Genomic DNA, 21,107 nt, shown 5'->3' with positions numbered 1-21,107 from the left:
GACCCAGTCACTGATTATAACACTTCCCAAAAAAGGCAATCTCCAGCTGTGCCAAAATTACAGAATTATCAGTTTGATCAGCCATGCTAGTAAGGTAATGCTGAAGATCATCTTGAACAGACTGAAACCACAAGCAGAAGAAATGATCGCTGAAGAACAGGCCGGGTTCCGGAGTGGAAGAAGCACAACAGAACAAATATTCAATCTCAGGGTTCTGTGCGAAAAGTACTCGCAACACCAACAAGACATCTATTATGTGTTCATAGATTTCAAAAAGGCCTTTGACAGAGTGTGGCATGAGGCATAGTGGGCCACAATGACGAAGTATAACATGGGTCAAAAGTTAACCAATACCATCAAGCAGCTGTAGGCCAAGGCTACCAGTGCAGTAATTGCCCAAGGTGCTGTGGAGGACTGGTTCCAGACAACAGTGGGAGTGCGTCAAGGCTGTCTCCTGTCACCCACGCTTTTCAACATCTACTTAGAGCGCATCATGAGCGAAGCCCTGGAAAGCCACTGTGGGGCAGTCAGCATTGGAGGGCGTAACATCACCAACCTCCGCTTTGCAAACGACACTGATGTGCTGGCAGGCAGTGAAGACGAGCTAGCCACCTTAGTAAAGAACCTGGATGAAACATCTTCCAGATTTGACATGGAAATAAGCGCTGAGAAGACAAAACTGATGACAAATAGTGGCAAACAAATCTCAGCCAAGATTAAAGTCAGAGAACATGAACTGGAAACAGTGAGCCAGTTCAAATATCTTGGTTCCATAATCACTGAAGAGGGATCAAGAGCAGAAATTTTGTCAAGAGCAGCACAAACAATGGCAGTTATGTCAAAGCTAAGACCCATCTGGAGAGACAAGAATATCTGTTTGAAAACTAAAATCAGACTATTGCGAGCTCTAGTCATCTCAGTCTTTTTGTACTCATGTGAGGCATGGACCCTGACAGCAGAATTACAACGAAGAATCCAGTCACTTGAAATGAGATGCTACAGAACCATCCTTGGCATCTCTTACATGGACCACATCACAAATGAAGAAGTGCGTAACACCATCAGGCGCGAAGTAGACCAATATGAGGACCTCCTCACCACCGTCAAAAAGAGAAAGCTGAAATGGTATGGCCATGTCACTAGAGCCAACAGTCTATCCACAACAGTCCTGCAGGACAGCGTCCAGGGTGGCAGAAGGAGAGGTAGACAGAGAAAAAAGTGGACTGACAACATCACAGAATGGACCAGAAAAAGTATTGCGGAGACACAGGCATTGGCACATGATCGAGACAAGTGGAGGGAACTGGTCAGATGTTCAGCAGCACAGTGCCTCAACGACCACACTAGGTCATGAGACTGATGATGATGAATGGTATTATTCCTACCCCCTAACCAGCAAAAACAAAAATAAACAAATCAAGTTTGTTCAATATATTTATCTAAATACTGCATATTTTTTTGGCAATGACATATTTTCTTTATTTCATTAGATAACCTCATAACTTTATACACTTACTGATTATAACAACAAGAAATCATAAGTATAATAACATTTACAGATGAAAATCTTTTATTCAAAGGACATCCTGTTTGAACATAAGTGCTACTACAATGACAACTACTACTATTAAAAATACTACTACTACTACTAATACTACTACTACTAATAATAATAATAACAGCATTAATAATAATACTAAAAGAATGTCCATCTACTTATTTTTTCTAGTGGAAACAAATATGGGGGTGGGGTGGCACTAACCATGAAACATATCAAGCATACAATATATTCAGACCAAAACAATTGTGAAATAAATAATTCTGGGATGTAACATGGCACAAGAATTTATGATATAAAACAAAAATTATGATAATTAATACATAAAAAGCCGAGTTGTTTCTTTTAGATACTGGTCATAAAATAAGTTTCTGGCTCCATCCCTACAAGAACTGATTATACGGAATTCCCAGGCTCTGTGTATCATTATGGACTCAATATGACTGCCAAAGTTGATACTTGCAAATGTATGAAAAGCACCCAACAAAAGAGACTTTATGAGACCTTATGTCAGAGATGACAATCTGGTGAATGGTCTAAAACACTTCAAATGATGCCATAAAAGGCCCACAATCAATTCAAATTCTAATTCCATTGACATCAAGATCTCACAGACATTGTGTTGCTTGTAAGAGACCATATGGGCATCAAAATCATCTTGTTAATATCCCAATATGGGCCATAATCCAGTCTTTTGCAGAGTGTTGTATTTTTATGAAGTCAAATAGCAGATGGAAATCTCTTACTTCACTAATGAATGCCTGCGATCTATCACTGCAACAAAAGAATTTGAAAACCTTTCAAGAACAGATATTAAATCACTTTTACAAAATGTGCGTGAGCTAATTAAAACAAAGTCATATCTTAACTTTGATGTTCCTTCTTCCTTATCATATGATGACTATTTCTACCTTTTTAGTTTGAAAATGAATAAATTCCTGCAACCGAATAAGGTTTAAATCCTGGTTCAAGAGAACAACTTGATGATTAAGCACAAATTGTACTTCAAGATGGATGGATCCACTTGGAAACTGAATGATTTCCCCAGGATATCAGTTGATTACCTGCATGACATAACTATCGGCATTTATCAATTGAAACAGGCTCCAAAGTATACAAATGAACATCTCACAGACTATGAGGTTAGGATATGCATGGGTTTTTGAGGTCTGTTACATGTAAATATCCAGTCTCGCCACCCCAAAAATAAAATCCATTCGCTGTTGATCCAATACAAGCTGAAATATTCCATAGACTCCATCAAAGGATGGTATTGTACCTGCAAGGTTGGTGCTCAAGTTGTTGGGTGTTGTGCCTATGTATCTAGTTTCCTATAGTTTCTTAGCTGCAAAAGATGGGTAAATGATGAGTTGACAAAGAAAGCATCATCTATTCCAGAATGTGAGCATTACAACAGGGAATCAAATGAGTTGTTTTTCTACAATGTGACCACTACTTTCATGAGTAGTCATCTGGTTCCTTTTATGTTTATATGACAAATGATAATTTTGTATAATTTGAATTGTCATCCATATGACGATATTTCCATTAGTGCATTATTATGGCATCTTATTTGTGTGATATTGAGGAAGAGAGAATGATAATACATAACAATTGCCAGATTAAGGCCTTACAGGGTCCTCATCACTGAAAATATTACAGTACCCCACCCCCACTACTAAATGTGAAATTAAAGAAAAACACAAATATCAGAAGCTAAAACAGGCTGGAAAATACCAGTGCAGCCACCATTCCAAATCGAAATAGTAATATATAATTTATTCAATTTTATCATCAGCAAATGATTATAAAAACATTTTTCTGCTTCCCCTGTTGGGCTGGTGCCTTAAGCACATGCTTAGTATGCTTAATAGGTAATCTGGCAATGTACATACCACATTCAAATGAATACAAAAAGGTATATTTTTAAGACATCCTCCTTAATATGACTTTTTATATCCATGTTGGCCTGAATAGTTTATTTATAATGCTTTTATTCTCTCTGATGACCGTGCAGTCATTCCAAGTTCTGTCTGGTCACCTCTCAGTGAATCTAAGAGGGGTCAAAGGTTAAATACAAAATATGGCTATTACAGTAACAGTTGCTCATCTCAACTGTACAGACGGCAGGAGTGTATCACCCCTGGGTCATATTGTGGGTGGATGAGTGGGGACGTTACAGTCATTAGGATTTGCTATTAGTTTTGGATAACTGCTACCGTTAGGCAGGGGCGTATTAACCATTAAGCAGACTAAGCACGTGCTTAGGATACCGGGGCCAAAGGGGGCACCACAAAGTTGAGAAAAGGGTGAAAAGAAAAAAAAACGAATGAAGATTTGTAATTTTTTTTTTATAAAACTAGTGCAAATTGATCATAATGTTCTGTTTCTTGATCATGGTGCACCCTAGGGTTATCTTCCCAGGTGTACCACAAGGAGCACTGCTGGCGCAGTGCACTCTGACCTCTGTCGGTCAGCGTGGAAAGGGGGGGGGGGCACCAAGATTTGTCAGTGCTTAGGGCACCAGTGAGCCTTAATCCGCCCCTGCCGTTAGGTAATATGTGTTTAGTGAGTGCATTTCTTTTATTAGATGCTTCGCCATCTCTTGTTTGCATAGATTTTCATTTTAACACTTATCTGGACCTCCAGTTATATCAAAAGCCTTACGGCGAGATATTCGCATGGTTTTTGCGTAGGAATACGGACAAGAATGTTGGCCTACATGTATAGCAAAATATTTCAGCAGAAAATTTGCCTTCAAAACCTGTCAAATTATAAGTAAATGTAATAATGTGATAGCTTTGCTTTAATCGTATATATGAACACATATTCATATAACGTTATTTTATTCGTTAAAATTTTTCTATACGTTTTTGAATTTCTTTATTGTCCCCACAGGGGCTCGTATCGTTGCTTACAATTGACTTGTCATACATGTACTATATAATAACTACAAGAGAGGACACTTGTCTACTTGCTCGCGCGACCTATTTAACAATATACGCTGATATTTGAAGCTACGCTTTGCGTAGCTTAACAAATTTGGTACCGATATTTAGCTCATGCCTTCGACTGTGTATCACTATCAAAAAGTTTACTTAATATCATACCTTTAAGGGATGCCAAATCATTTTCCTACGCTACTGCTTGACATGGTCGTGATCGCGCCCGCTTAATATGCAAGTGAGATCCCGGTGAATGGAATACTGTCCTCTCATTGGTTAAAAGAAAATGACGCCTTGTATTTATTTATAACTTATTTTGAATTTTGCCCAGTGAGAAGGTAGTATTCCATTCAGCGCGTTGTTCTTGCATAGCTTGAAATATCAGCGTTTATTCTTAAATAGGTCGCGCGAGCAAGGAGACAAGTGTCCTCCCTTGTACTTATTATATAATACATTTATGACAGGTCACTGTAAGCAACGATGCTAACCCTTTGATTGCCCCCACCAAGGGCCCCAGTTTTAGTCGCTACAAAGAATTGAATATAGGCCTACATATACCCAGGAGAGAGAGAGAGAGAGAGAGAGAGAGAGAGTATAGTCATATACAGTTACTTTAAACAATGAAAAGGTAGAAAAATACTTACTTTGACTCTTTTTTCATCCAAGTTTATGTGCAAACTTGTTCCCAAAAATTAGCTGAAAGTTGCATTCATTCTATAAATCCCCGAATCGTGCACGATGTAAATCACCATCTTTGCAGACTCTAAGTGCTGGTAAATAGCATTGCAAAACGAATAATAAAATGATCGTGTTTCCATTGGTTCATTATAGGTATATGTTCTTTATAAACGTGTACCACATGTGCTCGATGCTAGCTTGATGTTGAGAAGAAGAAAAAAAAACAATAAAAAAAAAAACAATAAGGAAAAATATCATACAGAGTGAAAAAAGTACCTTAGATTACTCCCATGACACGTTCTGCAGAAGACCCTGTCTACAAATACTACATAAGAGAGAAGGTACGTAACTTCCAAATACTTCGTTTCACCCATGACCCTCGACTTCCTTCTGCTATTTCCATCTTTAAAGGCACACGATCATACCCTATGACTTGTTTTACTCCTGAGATATTTTTCTATTCATGAAGTCATCATTGACTTTTCTGCGTTGTACCAAACGGAAGTTAGGGGCTCCGAAATGTGCAAATTTTGCGAATTTTGCCTGCAGAGACAACATTGCGCTCAGGTGACAACCGGTGAAAAGAGCTGCATACACCATGTTTGCGACTCTACGTTTCATCCCTTCTTTAATTACAGAACAGTGGTACATGCAAACGTAAGTTTTTACTTAAAATTAAATCGATTCAACTTTAGGAATCCTGTTCCATGGAAGAATTAGACATTGTCTTCTTCACTACACATACATCGTATACAAGCGACTCTCATTTTTAAAACATGTACACTATGCGGCACGCAAGTCAACGGCGAAATATGATTGGCTCAGAAGGTTATACTTAAATAACATCCATGCATCAGAGAACCTTTTCACGATATAGACTATTTGTACCCAGGCAAAACTAGATAATAACATGATTGCATCATGGTAGAAATCATTTGAATTTATTAAATTAATGAAAGTATACATTAAAGTATAACCGTTATACTACTGTGCATGTCAGTGTAGACCATAGTGTACTACATTGTTGACCATAGTGCCCAACCTAATAGACCATAGTGCACTACACTGTTCACCATAGTGCTCAACCTTGTATACCATAGTGCACTATATTGTTCACCACAGTGCTAAACATTGTAGACCATAGAGCACTATATTGTTCACCGTAGTGCCCAACCTTGTAGACCATAGTGCACTACATTGTTCACCACAGTGCTCAACCTTGTATACCATAGTGCACTATATTGTTCACCACAGTGCTAAACATTGTAGACCATAGAGCACTATATTGTTCACCATAGTGCACAACCTTGTAGACCATAGTGTACTACGTTGTTAACCATAGTGCTCAACCTTGTAGACCATAGTGCACTATATTGTTCACCATTGTGTACTATATTGTTCACCATATTGCTCAACCTTGTATACCATAATGCACTACATTGTTCACCATAGTGCTCAACCTTGTAGACCATAGTGTACTACATTGTTCACCATAGTGCTCAACCTTGTAGACCATATTGTATTACGTTATTGACCATATTGCTCAACCTTGTAGACCATAGTGCACTATATTGTTCACCGTAGTGCTCAGTCTTGTAGACCATAGTGTACTACATTGTTCACCATAGTGCTCAATCTTGTAGACCATAGTGTACTACATTGTTCACCATAGTGCACTACATCGTTCACTATTGTGTACTACATTATTGACCATATTGCTCAACCTTGTAGACCATAGTGTACTACATTGTTGACCATAGTGCTCAATCTTGTAGACCATAGTGTACTACATTGTCAACCACTGTGCACTACATCGTTCACTATTGTGTACTACATTGTTCACCATAGTACACAACCTTGTAGACCATAATGCACTACATTGTTCACCATGGTGCACAACCTTGTAGACCATAGTGTACTACATTGTTCACCATAGTGCTCAACCTTGTAGACCATAGTGTATTACATTGTTCACCATAGTGCTCAATCTTGTAGACCATAGTGTACTACATTGTTCACTATAGTGCACTACATGGTTCACTATTGTGTACTACATTGTTCACCATAGTGCCCAACCTTGTAGATCATAGTGCACGATATTGTTCACCATAGTACACAACCTTGTAGACCATAATGCACTATATTGTTCACCATAGTGCCCAACCTTGTAGACCATAGTGTACTATATTGTTCACCACAGTGCACACTTTTGTAGACCATAGTATATTACACTGTTCACCACAGTGCACAACTTCGTAGACCATAGTGTACTACATTGTTCACCATAGTACACAACATTGTTTACCTTAGTGTACTGCATTGTTCACCATAGTACACAACGTTGATCACAACATAACCTTGATCTTTGTGGTGCACCATCTTGTTATCTCGTTCTCTAAGGTGCATTATTTTATACAATTTAGTGCACCACCTTGTTCACCATAGCGCAACCCCTAGCTCATAAAGCATGACCACGTGCATTGTTTCTTTTAGATACAAAAAACTGTTTCATGATACAATGTCGCCCACAGTTTCACAATTTACAGAATTTGATGATTAATTATTTTTCAAAAGGAATTAGACGATTTTGCTTCAAAGAAAACTCACAAGGCCTTGACACCTCCATTTTATACGTTGTATTATAAATTTCAGTACAATTAAATATTTGGTTGTATGGAGTTTTCTTTGGTATGTTTGTGTTCCGAAAATAAGCAAAGTTCATGTTCAGATCTATTGATCAACCAATATAAAATAAATGGAGAAAAAAAGAGAAGAATGGTGATAAAATCACTCAGTAATGTTTAAATTTGATTTTAAGCATTTATATTCTTTCCGTAAATGTATTTTATGTGAACATTTGTTGGATGGGGTTATAGAAGATGTTGAAGAAAAGTTTGACAGATTTTACACCGACCCTCAGATGGCACCAGATAAAGCTCATCTGCAAGTGAGATACTACGAATAATTATTAAACAACTTTTATTAATGCTAAAATTTGGTTATGTTTAAAACCGTCAGGTGACCTTTGTTTCTTTTATAAATTCAGAACGAAGTTATCGTTTTAGAGAGCTAAGATTTAGAAGTTTTGATTCCAAACTGCGCTATACTTTTACTAATCATACTTCTATTTAAGAAGGTTGAAAATACTGGCTTAAAAATGGAATTCTAATTCTAAAATCAAAACATTTGTTCAGAACATTTGGATACCTTTGACACGCCTTCATACTTCCGTCCCATCTCTATATTTCTAAGTCTTTTTACATTTCCCTTAAAATTCAATGGGATGTTTATTTCCGATCCTTCAAAGGGTGCACGATCCGACAAAAATGTCTTTCCCCTCTCTTTGCCCACATTCTTCGGATCCTTGATCTTCTCTATCCTAAGGCGAACACTAGGAAGACTCAACTCTGCGAACAGTTTAATAACAGTTCCCGGACATAGTTCAAGACTCTCGTTTTCCAGGTCATACACCTCCGAAGTGAAGTTATCCCTTTTTACTGTCAAAATACATGGAAAACCTAGGCTTTTTACACAGTTCGCAATGGTACTTGAAGAACTTTGGTGGTGTTTAAAATCCTTCAGAATGTCCATGTTGACAATGTAAGCTAATACACATCAACCATGTTTAAGCTTTGTACAGGTATAGAAAATTACGCACTTACGCGACACAGCACGATGATCTGTCTACCTACGCTCACATTATAGAATGTTCACTTCTGCCGTCAAAGGTACCCTTTATTTATAGTTGTCTGATGGGTACACTCATCACTTAAATTTATCTTGATTTTTATATATACAGCGCCGTATCCTTTGTAAGACTTGTGTATGTCTCGATTCTTCATGTACCGTGAAAACACAGTCCGCCACATTGGTCTGTCTGTGTTTAAAAAGCAGTTCGTATATACTAGTTATAAACCATGTACAGACAGAGCGATAAATACAGCAAGGTCATTTATCTTTAGTATCAGTCCTGGAACTAGGAAGTTTAAATCAGTTGACGTGTTGTCACGCGCTAGAAGAGATCAACATTTTCTCCATTTTGTCGTGCTCGGGTTGGGTTTGGAAACCTGTATGAGCTGGTTATTTGGATGTTTTTTAACCTCAAAAACTGTTAAAATCTCCCATTAGTTTCGACGAATAGATCATGAGAAGATTTAGTTGAGAATAAGAAAATACTTCAGGAAACTATTTGCGCAGACAAATGCAGCTGAAAGAATAAACGGGCATAAAATGTTCATTGTTTATTTGTACCATACAGGAAGATCAAAGTGTTTGCTATCAAGGCTGGATCGGGAAGGGGGTTTCCAGGGTGTAAGAAGTTTGATCATCATTTTGTTTTTGCGCACGTTTATTGAGTATTATGCACACTGTGAGTAAATAGACATATGCGTTTGCTTTAGTACCCTTTCAAGAAACGCCGGGGCCCTTTTCTAAATTTTGGACCCCCGCCCCCAACAGTTGACTTGATCGGCCCCGACTATTATTTCAGAACTGTATTAGTAACAATAAAAAAATAATAAATATTAAGTGATCCCGTTTTATGATTTGCTTTTGGATCAGGTGTACTATCATCCTAAAGGGGTGATTATCTTAGCGCAGAAATTATGTTTATCGTTTGACACTTAGGCCGGTAGAAGCTGTTACCTCGTAAAGACTTAGAAAACATACCCAAAAGGGTTTGAGTATAGATATTGTTTCATTTTTTATCGTACAGCATAAGCCATCGATGTGTGAGGCATTGTTCGCAATAAATGATTTTCATTTCCGATCCACGGGTACACCGAAATTCTGATATCTATCATTGGGAGGCGTTCTGCGCGTTGTGGGATTTAACCCATTTTTAAAGCGATTTTCTGTCAGTACATTAAGTGGATAAAGACCTCGAGAAGAACCACGGACCACAGGAAGCTACAGGTAACCTTTCTCATATATCCACGTTGGTCAAGCCGCGAACTCGCGCGGCCAGAGGTGAGATGCGTCTTTTTCTGCCAAATCTGTATTGTGTCATCGGAGCGGCCATCGTCAATTTGAGTTCGCAACAAGGAGATAAAATATTGATGACCATTTTACTCAGCAGTTGCATCGGTTACCTTATACAAATCCTTCCCTGAAATATTCCAGTCACATCGGTTACCTTATACAAATCCTTCCCTGAAACATTCCAGTCACAACGGGAAAGCTTGCTGTCAACGCCAGTCATCCCCAAAACATCAGCAGTAACAACCCTCTTTTTCTAAACCCCTTTAACCTCGAGTAACTCCTTAAAAAGCCGAACCCTCGAATTATGATTAAACAATTTTACTAAATTTTACCAAGAGACTGTTCCATGGATGCGTTTCCAAACAATACTTTGATCTGTTTCACGGCCAAATGACATCAAGCCATCAAATTGGATACCAAAGCGCATTGGCAAATTGCATTGGTAGAAGTCATTCATCCCACACAAACTCTAAACATCACCGAAGATCAAAACACTTTCTTGGTCGACATATTAAACAAACACGTAGAAGAATACAGGATAAAAATGATCTGATGGTGTACGATTTCAAAAGAACATCACCGACCGATCCTCAATTGATCACCAATTGACCAGTTAACCACCTCTCCATGAGAATTCATGTAGGGTATTATTTAACGTTCTACGTACAAACATTTGCTTCCATGTTCGATGAACAGCTAAGCAAAGCCCTGAAGAAGAAAAAAAACAAGCTTGTCAAGACTGAGTACCATACAATATCCCACTGTCTTGGCATGTTTGTTTTGGATGATAAAACTTAGGGCATTACTTTTTGTCCAGATTTGTATTTTTTAGGGTGGGGTCACCACTAAGGGTCCCAAGAAATCTGTCATGGCTGCTTGTGATGTTGGTGGAAACACGTATTACGTTCACCGTGAATTTGTACATCCTCATTATCTGACTGTCAGTAAGTCGTATTTCGACAGAGTCAACACTGGTATGAAAAGAGAACTAAGATAAAACAATCCATTTTCGAAAGGAAAAGTCACTGTTAAACTACATTTTCGATAAAGATTACCTAGCGACTTGTAAGTCATGTATCGGAGCGGTCTTTCGACAACGAGGACATGGTTTAGGAGATATGCTGAAAATCATCAGCGTTTAATTCGGTCGCTCCCGTCTAGAAACCAATGCTGACACGAGGATTGCACGCTTTGAATGAGGCCGCTTTGAGGTAAAGGATTTCTCCAAACTTTCATCATGGACAAACAAAATCCCAAAGAAGACTTCCTGAGAACAGGCAAAACTGTGTTGCTTCAAACTGGAAAAGATATTTGGTTTCGTCTATAGACCCTTATACATGTTGCTGACCAAGGCATTGCTTCCTCGTTCCTGCCACATAAGGAACAAGGCAGAATGAAACGCCGAGATCCCTCCATAGTTCATAAACACGTTGCGAGAAAGACTAAGAAAAGAACAGTCAGAGAATTAGATGCCTTTCATTATTAAACATAAAAAATTATGTACCGAGAGTCTTGCGAATGTTCCAAAATCAGAACTGGAGCTGTTTGCTAATCCACCCACCGAGATGACGATGCAAGAATCCCACTTGGTAGAATTTCATCCCGTCCCGATCACCCTATTTTAGTGTGCTTGCATGTAAGGGTTTACATGTGTGTTTATAAACGCTTCATACCCTTGCTTTTATGATAGTGTATGCTTGGGAAGTTTGGTATATGATTGTATGTATTTATTGTATTATAGTGTGTTAGTATGTATAAGTTGATGAGTATGTTTCTTTTAGGTCCGCGTGGTACATGTTTCAATAATAGGATCTCGTGTGTATATGTGATGTGTATTGTAGTTTGTGTAAGGGTTGTTTCTTTCACGTCCGTGCTTCAGACATAAAGCTTTCCGTTCGTAAATCTGGCTATGCTTAAATGTATCAGATAATTTGAAGTAGGTATCATAAACATAACTCAGAATAATCTAATTCTAACCCAACCTACCTTTAGACTTTTATCAGAACTATTAGAAAAATATGTCCAGTAAGTTTAACTAACTTTTTCGATATACATGCATATACATGCATATTAATATCCCAATATTACTGATAAATTATAAAGCACAAAAGGTAATAAAGACAAGAAACAATCATTAACTATTTGGCAATGGAACTACCGCGGATTAATTAAGAACAGTCCTGAATCAATAATCAAATTAAATAATGAAAAAATTAAACCAGACGTTATCTGTCTGCAAGAAACACATCTGTCTAGTGCTGCTCGATTCTCACAAAAAATCCCAGGTCACGTAAATAGTTATTTACAAAATAGAACAAATGGTAAGAAAGGAGGGGGGTGGGTGGGTAGCTATTTATATTCACGACTCCATTCCTAACGACTCCATTCACAATAGGACTTACCCAATCAGAATCTAACAAGCCAGATTCACTTGAATTCGACTCTGTTAAAATCCATAGAGGACATTCAGTTATTGAAATTTTTAGTATTTAAGACCATATGAGTAGCATTCCTACCTCAAACCAGACATACAAACAATTGTCAGATAACCTTACAGATTATATCATATGTGGAGATTTTAATGCCCACAGCCAACGATGGGGAGGCAACCATAGGGATAAAAGAGGAAAACTGATAGAAGAATGGGTCTATAGCTCAAACCTAGTTATTTTAAAGGATTGAGCTTGTACAAAAATTAACCCGGAAAGCTGGTCGTTTGCAGCTATAGACCTTACTCTCTGCACACCCAAATTGGTTGAAATAGCAGACTGGGAAGTGGACCAAACCAGCACGTTAGGAAGTGATCATTTTCAAGAAAAACTCTCCCTTAACCTAACCATTCCAATTCCTAACTTGACCAGGTTGCCAAAGTGGAAATTTGATAAGGCTGACTGGTTAACATTCAGGCCTACACTTGAAGACATAAATTTAGGGCAACTTCAATATGTGGATATAGATAAATACAACCAGAACGAAATAGACGCGCTCTCTTCCGCGGCTGCTCTGCGCAAGCCCTTAAGGAAAAGAAAAAGGCCCTGAACATATTCAAGCATACTGGCCTTTCCTCGGATTTCATAACTTACAATAACAAGGAGCGATCGGCTAAACTTACTATTCGCACTGCAAAGACGAACACCTAGCAAGATTACTGCTACTGCTCGTATCTGGACTATAGAAGCAAAGCAAAACAGGTATGGAACAGAATATAGGCAATGAAAGGTAAATCGACTCAACCTACTTCTAATATAAGTGGAGCAATCTCCAACAAGAATAAAACCAACCTATTAGCCGAACATTTTGCAGGGATGAGCTGTAATAAAAACTACTCTGCCAGGTTCCAAACCCATCGGAATCTGTTAGAAAAGAAATACCCCCCAACATTCACCGATTTGGGAATTAATCACAGCCCACTAAACATGGAGTTTACCATACACGAGTAGAGAACACCATTGAGAAGGAAGAAAACAACCTCGCCAGGAGAAGATAATCTAGAGTACGAGATCTGCAAGAACCTACCTGAAAACATGGAGGCTATAAGGTTGGATCTAATCAACACGCCCTGGAAAACTGAAAAAATCTGCATCAGGTGGAAGTAAGCAATAGTAATCTCAAAACCAAAAGCGGGAAAGGATCCAACAGAGCTAAATCCTATAGGCCAATATCCCTCACAGACAATACATGCAAAGTAATGGAAACTATGATCAACAACAGACTTAAACACCACTTGGAGCGCAATAACTTAATTTCTAAAAACCAAAGCGGCTTCCGCAGTAAAAGATATCCCATAGGTCAATCATTACGGCTGGAATCGAGCATTAAACAAGCATTTAACGTTAGAAGAAAATGTGATCACAATCTAAAAGCTATCTTCCTCGAATTAGAAAAAGCATGTGATCTAGTGTGAACAAATGACCTAATTGCGAAATTGAACCACTGTGGTATCGACGACCGCATGCTCCAGTAGATATCATCCTTCCTCACTAGACGAAAGATTAGGACAAGAATAGGGGACCAATATTCGGACATCCATATACTGGAAAATGACACTCCATAAGGAGGTGTCCCAAGCCCCACCCTTTCTAACATTATGATTAACGACCTGGAGCGCGATGTCGATCTTACAAAGATCGATTTATCGTAATCTGCAGACGACAATGACATATAGAAGGCAGGTAACCCTACCAGCAATAAAATGATCAGCGAAATCCAATCGAGCTTAAATATGATTGCAAGGATGTGGGCAGACAAATGGGGCTTTAAACTATCAAAAGGGAAATCGGTAGGAGTATTGTTCACCCCAAGTACCAAGATTAAAAGAGAATATCCTATCCTGTACATTCAAAATACCCATATCAAATTTGAGAAAGTAACCAAATTTCTGGGAATGTATTTTGACGAACATCTCACCTGGAAATATTATATCCAGGAGCTTATTCGAAGATGTAATCTGGACTTAATCCTCCTCTGGCAAAAAAAAATAGTCTTATAATAAACATCAAAGAGTATATTATTCAAAATTCGGCAAGAGACACTTTGTTTTCTCCAAAATAGCCCAGGACGCTACAAGCGGCTCCCTTTCAATTTCTATCCCTACCTCCCTGCCGGACCCGGACATTAACTCAAATAATGTGCCATGCACACATCAAACCTACTACCTCGATGAGCGTGTCAGCGCGGTACCGGGGTGGCGCTATAATTTGGATATAATTTCCGGAAATCGGACACAATTCAGTAGCACATTCTGTGTGCAGAAATGCGTTCGGGGATGATGCTCTTTTTCCGCCCCCCCCCCCCCCGATCAATTAATTAGTCCGCTCCTGCGGAATTTAAATAGTCACGCATGCAGGATGTGCGCAAGCGACGTTAATGCAATTTCATCATCATCATCACCATAGTCTGGCTATAGTCGCACATGTCCAATGGACGAAAGCGACTTTAATCCAATACCGTAACCGTAGTCTGGCTACCAGTTGCGTAGAGTATAAGCTAATGAGTACGTCGCGATGGATGTTAACACTGTCAGACAGGGCTTAGCGTCATTACGACTGTCAGCTAATGCAGTGAAGCCCACCATGGCGCAACGGGCCATTAGGGCCATAGGATAGCTACAAACTGCCGGTTGGAGCCTGAGAGCTGGAACAAAAAGAACTACTTTATTATTAATCTGGGATGAACAGACTGAGGTGGTGCACCAATATATCGTTGGACCGAGGAGAGACAGTGGGACCAGAAGAAACAGGATTAAGAAACGTAAGGAGAGGAGGAAACCAGCACTTTTAAGGGCTAATGTCCACCCTACTACGGCGCCTGGACCTCTAACTAACGTACCTAGACCCACGGAACAGATACCAGCCCGTCATTTGACTATAACCTCCATAGAGACCCAGAACACATCACGGCAGGACAATATGAAAGACGTAGAGGCCCAAACAGAAATAAGCCTCCTCGACATTACACGAGCCAGAGAGCGTGCCCAGGTAGAAGCTGAAGCCAAGGCTAAAGCAGAAGCCGAAGCACAATCTCTGGCTCAAGCAAACACAGATGAAGAGAATGATAAAGATGAAGGTGAGATAGAGGATGCAGGTGAGGAAGAAAATACGAACCCCCATAGGCAATCTTATGGATCTAGTCTTGGAAGAAGCACTTACTGACCCCAAAATGGCTAACCATTTCTCAGGTGCGGTACAGCACCTAGCCTGGAGAACATTAAAATTAAGGAAGCCAAGACTTCAGCAGTGGCAGTTCGGAGTGCGAATTCTCTGACAATATTAGGAGTAGGCGTATTCTCAACATCCTCTGACCACCCTTATTGAGGCCGTCTAACAACTTCCAGACCTTCACGGGTTTCAGCCATTCTTGGAGTAGCCGTTAGAAGAAACACGAAGTGCAGCGGAGATAAAGGAAGAATTGAACCGCCGCCAAACTTTTTGAATGCCGTATGAATGTAGGACAATTGAAACTGTTATAGCGTGACTCTGATTAAAAAAGTGGCTAATACAATATTGGCAGTAGGGTATAGCCTAATTATGTACTGCGAAGAATTTGATTCTTGTACACCCAGGCGCTTCAGACTTTCTGTTAGCGATTTGAGTCTCCTGCCGAGCCGCTTTCCTCCCTCCCTAGCTCGGATTATTAAAGACGAGTGTGGGCCGATTCACACTCGTCTAGTAACCGGGTTGGCGCTTTTAGTGTGGTATAAATCCCCACCAAGCAGCTTAAGTGATACAGAATGTTTGATAATGAGTATGTGTGTTTCAATTCCCACTCATCAAACATCTCGTGGGACTTAATTATCCCGGAATCGGACACAACAAAAAACATACTGTGTATGTATTAAAGCGTACGGGAGTGAGGCTCCAATTCCCACCAGTACGAGTAACTAAAGATCGCACTGTGTGGGAATTAACCAGACGTACGTGCCCAATGGGAGAAAACGTCTATAATCCAAGGAAGGAGTCTGGCTATCAATCGTTGACGGGTCAATAGCAAAAATGATAATCTAAAGGAGTATCAAAATTCGAGAGATTCAGCGGTGTCTAAGTCGTGTTAGACAACTGATGATGAAACTAGTCCTTATTACCTTGAAGGAGGAGGAAGAAAAGGCCGAAGAGGAGAAGAAGAGGGAAGAAACAATATCACCTCACCTCATGATGCGACCAGACTGTACTGTTGCTCTCATGCTCAGGATACAACAGCGACCACAACATCAGCAGTCGCAATTTATCACCCCCTGACCGACAATTGGGACATGGAGCTGAAGCAGCAACCACAATCACCACAAGATTGGCAAGCCCATCGCCTACGTACGGGGAAAAGAGTCTTCAGAGTTCCTGAAACAGAGGATTGGGACTCTGAAGCCACCCATGTCCCCTCTGCATCATCAACTTTCACAGTGGTCTGAGAGAATGATTGGAGTAGAAGATGTGTGCAGCGTTCCTTCATGGAAGGAGTGGACATTATGTGTAATGAAGATATAAAACGATGGATAATGTGACAACTAACCTACAGTCGATAGGATTTAAGCCACCAAATTAGACAATATAAGGTGGTAAACCTCAATATCATCAGGCCCCTTGCACAAGGAGGAATGTTAAAAAAGAAAGTAAATAATACAATAATGGATCTACACGACTGGTACAATTTCCTGACATTCAAAAATTCTTATTTCATAAGGTAGTTAACCCACAAACCATCAGGCCCGGCAGCGTACGCAGCAATATTGGCACAAATCATAATGGAAATAAATAGGAACCGAAGCTGAATTCGATTAACTATAGTTTGTGGAACCAGGCCAATTCTAATTTATGTAAGACGGCATTTTGTTCGGCCGCATAAAGCAAAACATACCCATGGGTTTCAGAGACTTTCGTGTGACCCTCCTTCCTCCCTTTCCACCAGACAAACATTGCAATTAAAAGGTGTGCCATGCACACTTTAATGCACGTGTGAGGAGGTTCAGATTTGCCTATCACATGATAAATTAAATAACCCACCATGTGGGTATTAACCGGTTGCGCATTCCCAGTGGGGTGCATGCGACATAAATTAAAGATAAATACGTAAAGAGTTGTACCATCATTCAGTCGTGGTTGGTGGAGCTAATGAGCACACGTATTCAGCGACGGAAGTAAGCGGTTTAGACAACCAAGGCGAGGAGCCATTTCGGCTGCCAGCTACTGCTATTATTTCGATCCAAGCTCTACGGGACATTAGGGCCATAGGCAAAACACTAGCTACTAGTTGGAGCTTGAGAGTCGGGGTCAAACGCAAAACATTTTTATTAGTGCAGGGTGAATCAACTGTGCCTATCGACGATAACGATAATTCAAGGAGTTGGAAAAATGCTAAACCGAGGGAAAACAAAAAGCGGAGAGAGATCAGGAAGGTAACATTACAGCAGGTAACTGAGCAATCTACAAACGCAGCTTTGCAATCATCAAAAGCTTCAACAAAGCCGGTGACTCATTACTCCGAAGACAACGGAGGCCTCCCAAAGGGACATTGCGGTGACTATTAATAAATAACAACAAGACAATGTGATTGAGGAAATGAAGACACCCAGAAAGAGAGAAATATTAGGAAGAATAATTTTGCAACAGAAAGAGGAACACCACTCGTATACAATACAACAACAGCAATATCAACAACAACAACAACGATACAACGTACAACTGCATTTACAATAGTCACTAAACAATAAAAGCAGCAACAGCAACACTGACAACAAACAGTGGAAAAGCCAAATGAAGAAATACAGACACAAAATTGAATGAACCAATGAAAGATATGACAGCACCAGAAAGGGCGAGAGCTGCGACAACAACGATAGCTGCTACAAAAACAGGACCACCAAATAGCCTCAATTAAGCAATGGCTAATTACCAGTCTTGCTAAAGAGGATAGAACCAAAATCAGGAGAGGACAGCCCAAGAAAATACCAGACACAACAACGGGCAGACATAGTCAATGACATCCTTGACCAAATAGAAAACTGGGACCTAACACATCTTGAAAATAATGAAGCATTAAACAAGCAGATCGAAGTGATAAGAACAATCCTTGAAGTGCATTTGAAACTATACTACGATGACTGATTGAACAAAAGACTCGAAAGAAATATGCAGAAAAAGGGAAGTCATCTACACCTTAGAACGAACGTTCCTGTGCAGTCCAAGTCTTAATAATTAATGAGCTCTGCAAGATCCATTATATGCGGACCAAACCAATTAAACTACATCATCATTGGGACCGCTTGTCGAAAGAGACATAGCAGCTGTACAAGAATATTAAGGACAAACAAGAGAGAGGTTTCAAGCCCCAGAATGTATCGACCAGTTCCTGTTCCCGCCTTCTGAGGTGTAACCTCAGGCTTTTTAGGTCTTAACCAATTGCCTCATATTAAGAGGTTTCAGTTTGGCATGAAACCTCTACTTGATAAACCTATTACAACTACCATGATTCTTTATACACCATGCTAAATTAATTCTATCACATTACCTGACTTGACGTACAAATTCGAATAGCACCACTGACTTTCTTTAGACACTCACAGTTTAGAGGTACACTCTGTGCACCAAAAATTAAATTAGACGTATAGGTAAATTTATAATTATTAGGCGAGATTCAAATTACAATTGTCGCTAACACATAACTGGCAGTAACCCGATTTAGAGGCTGGACAGGCTTTGATATTAGTACGAGTGGCATTTCCGCTACAGCGTCCCGGTTAAAATTTCGTGTCTCCATCCAAGCCCCTTCCCTCCCTTTTCTAGCTCGGACCATAAAAGACGAGTGTGTGGTATGATTCACACTCGTCTACCTAGCAGGTGCCCCAGTGTGCGTGTATTTACGGAACTGGGGTGACATCACATGGGTGTCTTCACTCACACAGGACATCTGATATTTCAACTGGAGACAGTTTTGCAACGAGCTAGTGTTGGTTCGAGTCTCACTCGTTAATAATAGTCGCTGGAGTCTTCTGGACCCGGAGGACGTCAACAGTTAAAAGCATACTTTATATGCGTAAAAACGTACGGGAAGTGGCTCGTTTCCCTCCCATACGATTAATTAAATATCCTGCCTTGAGGGAATAAACCCGTCACACAATGATTTATATGTGCAAGCGACAATAATGCAATTGGTTGGTTGGTTGCTACCATTTAACGTCTATCAGAGAAGAATAGCGACAGTTGACCTCAACGCAGTTGAAGCTGCAGGAAGTAATAGATAGGATAGTGAACATACAACAAGTGGAGGTTCGGTGGTATAGTGAAAATCGAGACAGAATGGAAGCGGCTGCCGGAAAAGGGTAAAGAACTTGTTCTAAGATGTCCTCAACGAGGAAACCGAGAAGACCAAGACTCTATTGGATATGAGAGAAAAGAAAAGAAGAATCAGAACAAAAAATGGGGCGTCCAAACTGGATCCCAGAGGAAAAAAGAAGAAAAAAATTAGTGACAAAATTGAGGTAATGGTGGAAGTCGGGGGGGGGGGGGGGAGAAACCAAACGGACTTTTCTCAGCGCCTATCAATTGCCTCGAAAAGATATACTAATTGCCATTTTTTCTTTATGTTATCTAAATATTTGTTTTGTTTATGTATATTTTTTGTTTGCCCCCCCCCCCCCATCCCATATGACACAATAAACTCTTCTGCCAATAAAACCAATTTGTCCCTATACATCATTTTGTCCCTATAAACATTTCACATAACATTTTCCATACCTACCTAGAGTAGCGCGTACTGAGGTCAACTCAAACACCGTTGCTAAGCCAGCCCCTTGTAACACTTTTTTGAGGCCATAATAACATTCCATGGCAATCACCCGTTTGAGGTTTTAATGGTGTCCCATTTTAATTTCCCGTTCGAGGCTATACATTTTTCCGCCATATTTTATTATATGAGGCGAAGGTGTCGTACATAACCACTAACGTTATCAGCCTAACCACTATGTATTCTTTCCTAGTTATCCGCTTGTGGTACATTCCGTGATGCAAATTTTGCAAATGCAGAATAGCTGTAAATCACACTTATGGGTCTCCTGATATCGTGGATCGTATCATTGACCATGATAGTGGTCAAATGATGTTGGTTGTTATACACATTTCATTCATAAAACTGATATTCATGCGCATATCAGCTGTTTAAAAATGAAATTCGGTTTAAGAGTTAAGATAAAGTTCGCATCAGAAAGATTGACATCTTGGGCAGGTACGTTCTGATATTTTTTTAATTTATCGGAAAATGTATAGGTAGCAAGCACTCGATTTGTCAGCATCAGAAAATTCGGATCATCGTCATATACGCTCGTAAACTTTAACTGTGTGCCCGCATGTCTAGAAAGCACCTTTATTAATGTCAAGGAGGGATGGCAGGGTTGATTAACTTGCCTGTATACTACTGATCTAGGAACTCACACTGAAACGAAATTCTCGACTTTGATAATT

At 39.6% G+C, this 21,107-nt stretch overlaps 1 protein-coding gene across 2 annotated transcripts in view; it reads right to left on the bottom strand.

Moving 5' to 3' along the window:
- LOC149808085 (uncharacterized) overlaps positions 1-20,512 on the bottom strand; it is a 64,966-nt gene extending 44,454 nt beyond the window's left edge. The window contains exon 1 of one of the 2 annotated variants that reach the window (XM_089973409.1): positions 20,389-20,512. Coding sequence is in view for 1 of the 2 variants with exons in the window: in XM_089973404.1 (XP_089829530.1) it covers positions 8,389-8,772 (384 nt within the window). In the remaining variant the exon portion in view is untranslated. Of the gene's footprint in view, positions 1-8,388; positions 9,130-20,388 lie in introns of those variants that run through there. The other variant, XM_089973404.1, reaches the window with a different exon arrangement.
- Positions 20,513-21,107: the final 595 nt, after the last annotated feature.

Source organism: Sinohyriopsis cumingii, chromosome 1 (assembly GCF_028554795.1).
Source record: "Sinohyriopsis cumingii isolate HCF-2022 chromosome 1, ASM2855479v2, whole genome shotgun sequence".
Classification (NCBI taxonomy): domain Eukaryota; kingdom Metazoa; phylum Mollusca; class Bivalvia; order Unionida; family Unionidae; genus Sinohyriopsis; species Sinohyriopsis cumingii.
Note: the sequence above shows the minus strand (reverse complement) of the source record. Positions and strands in the feature narration are given on the sequence as shown.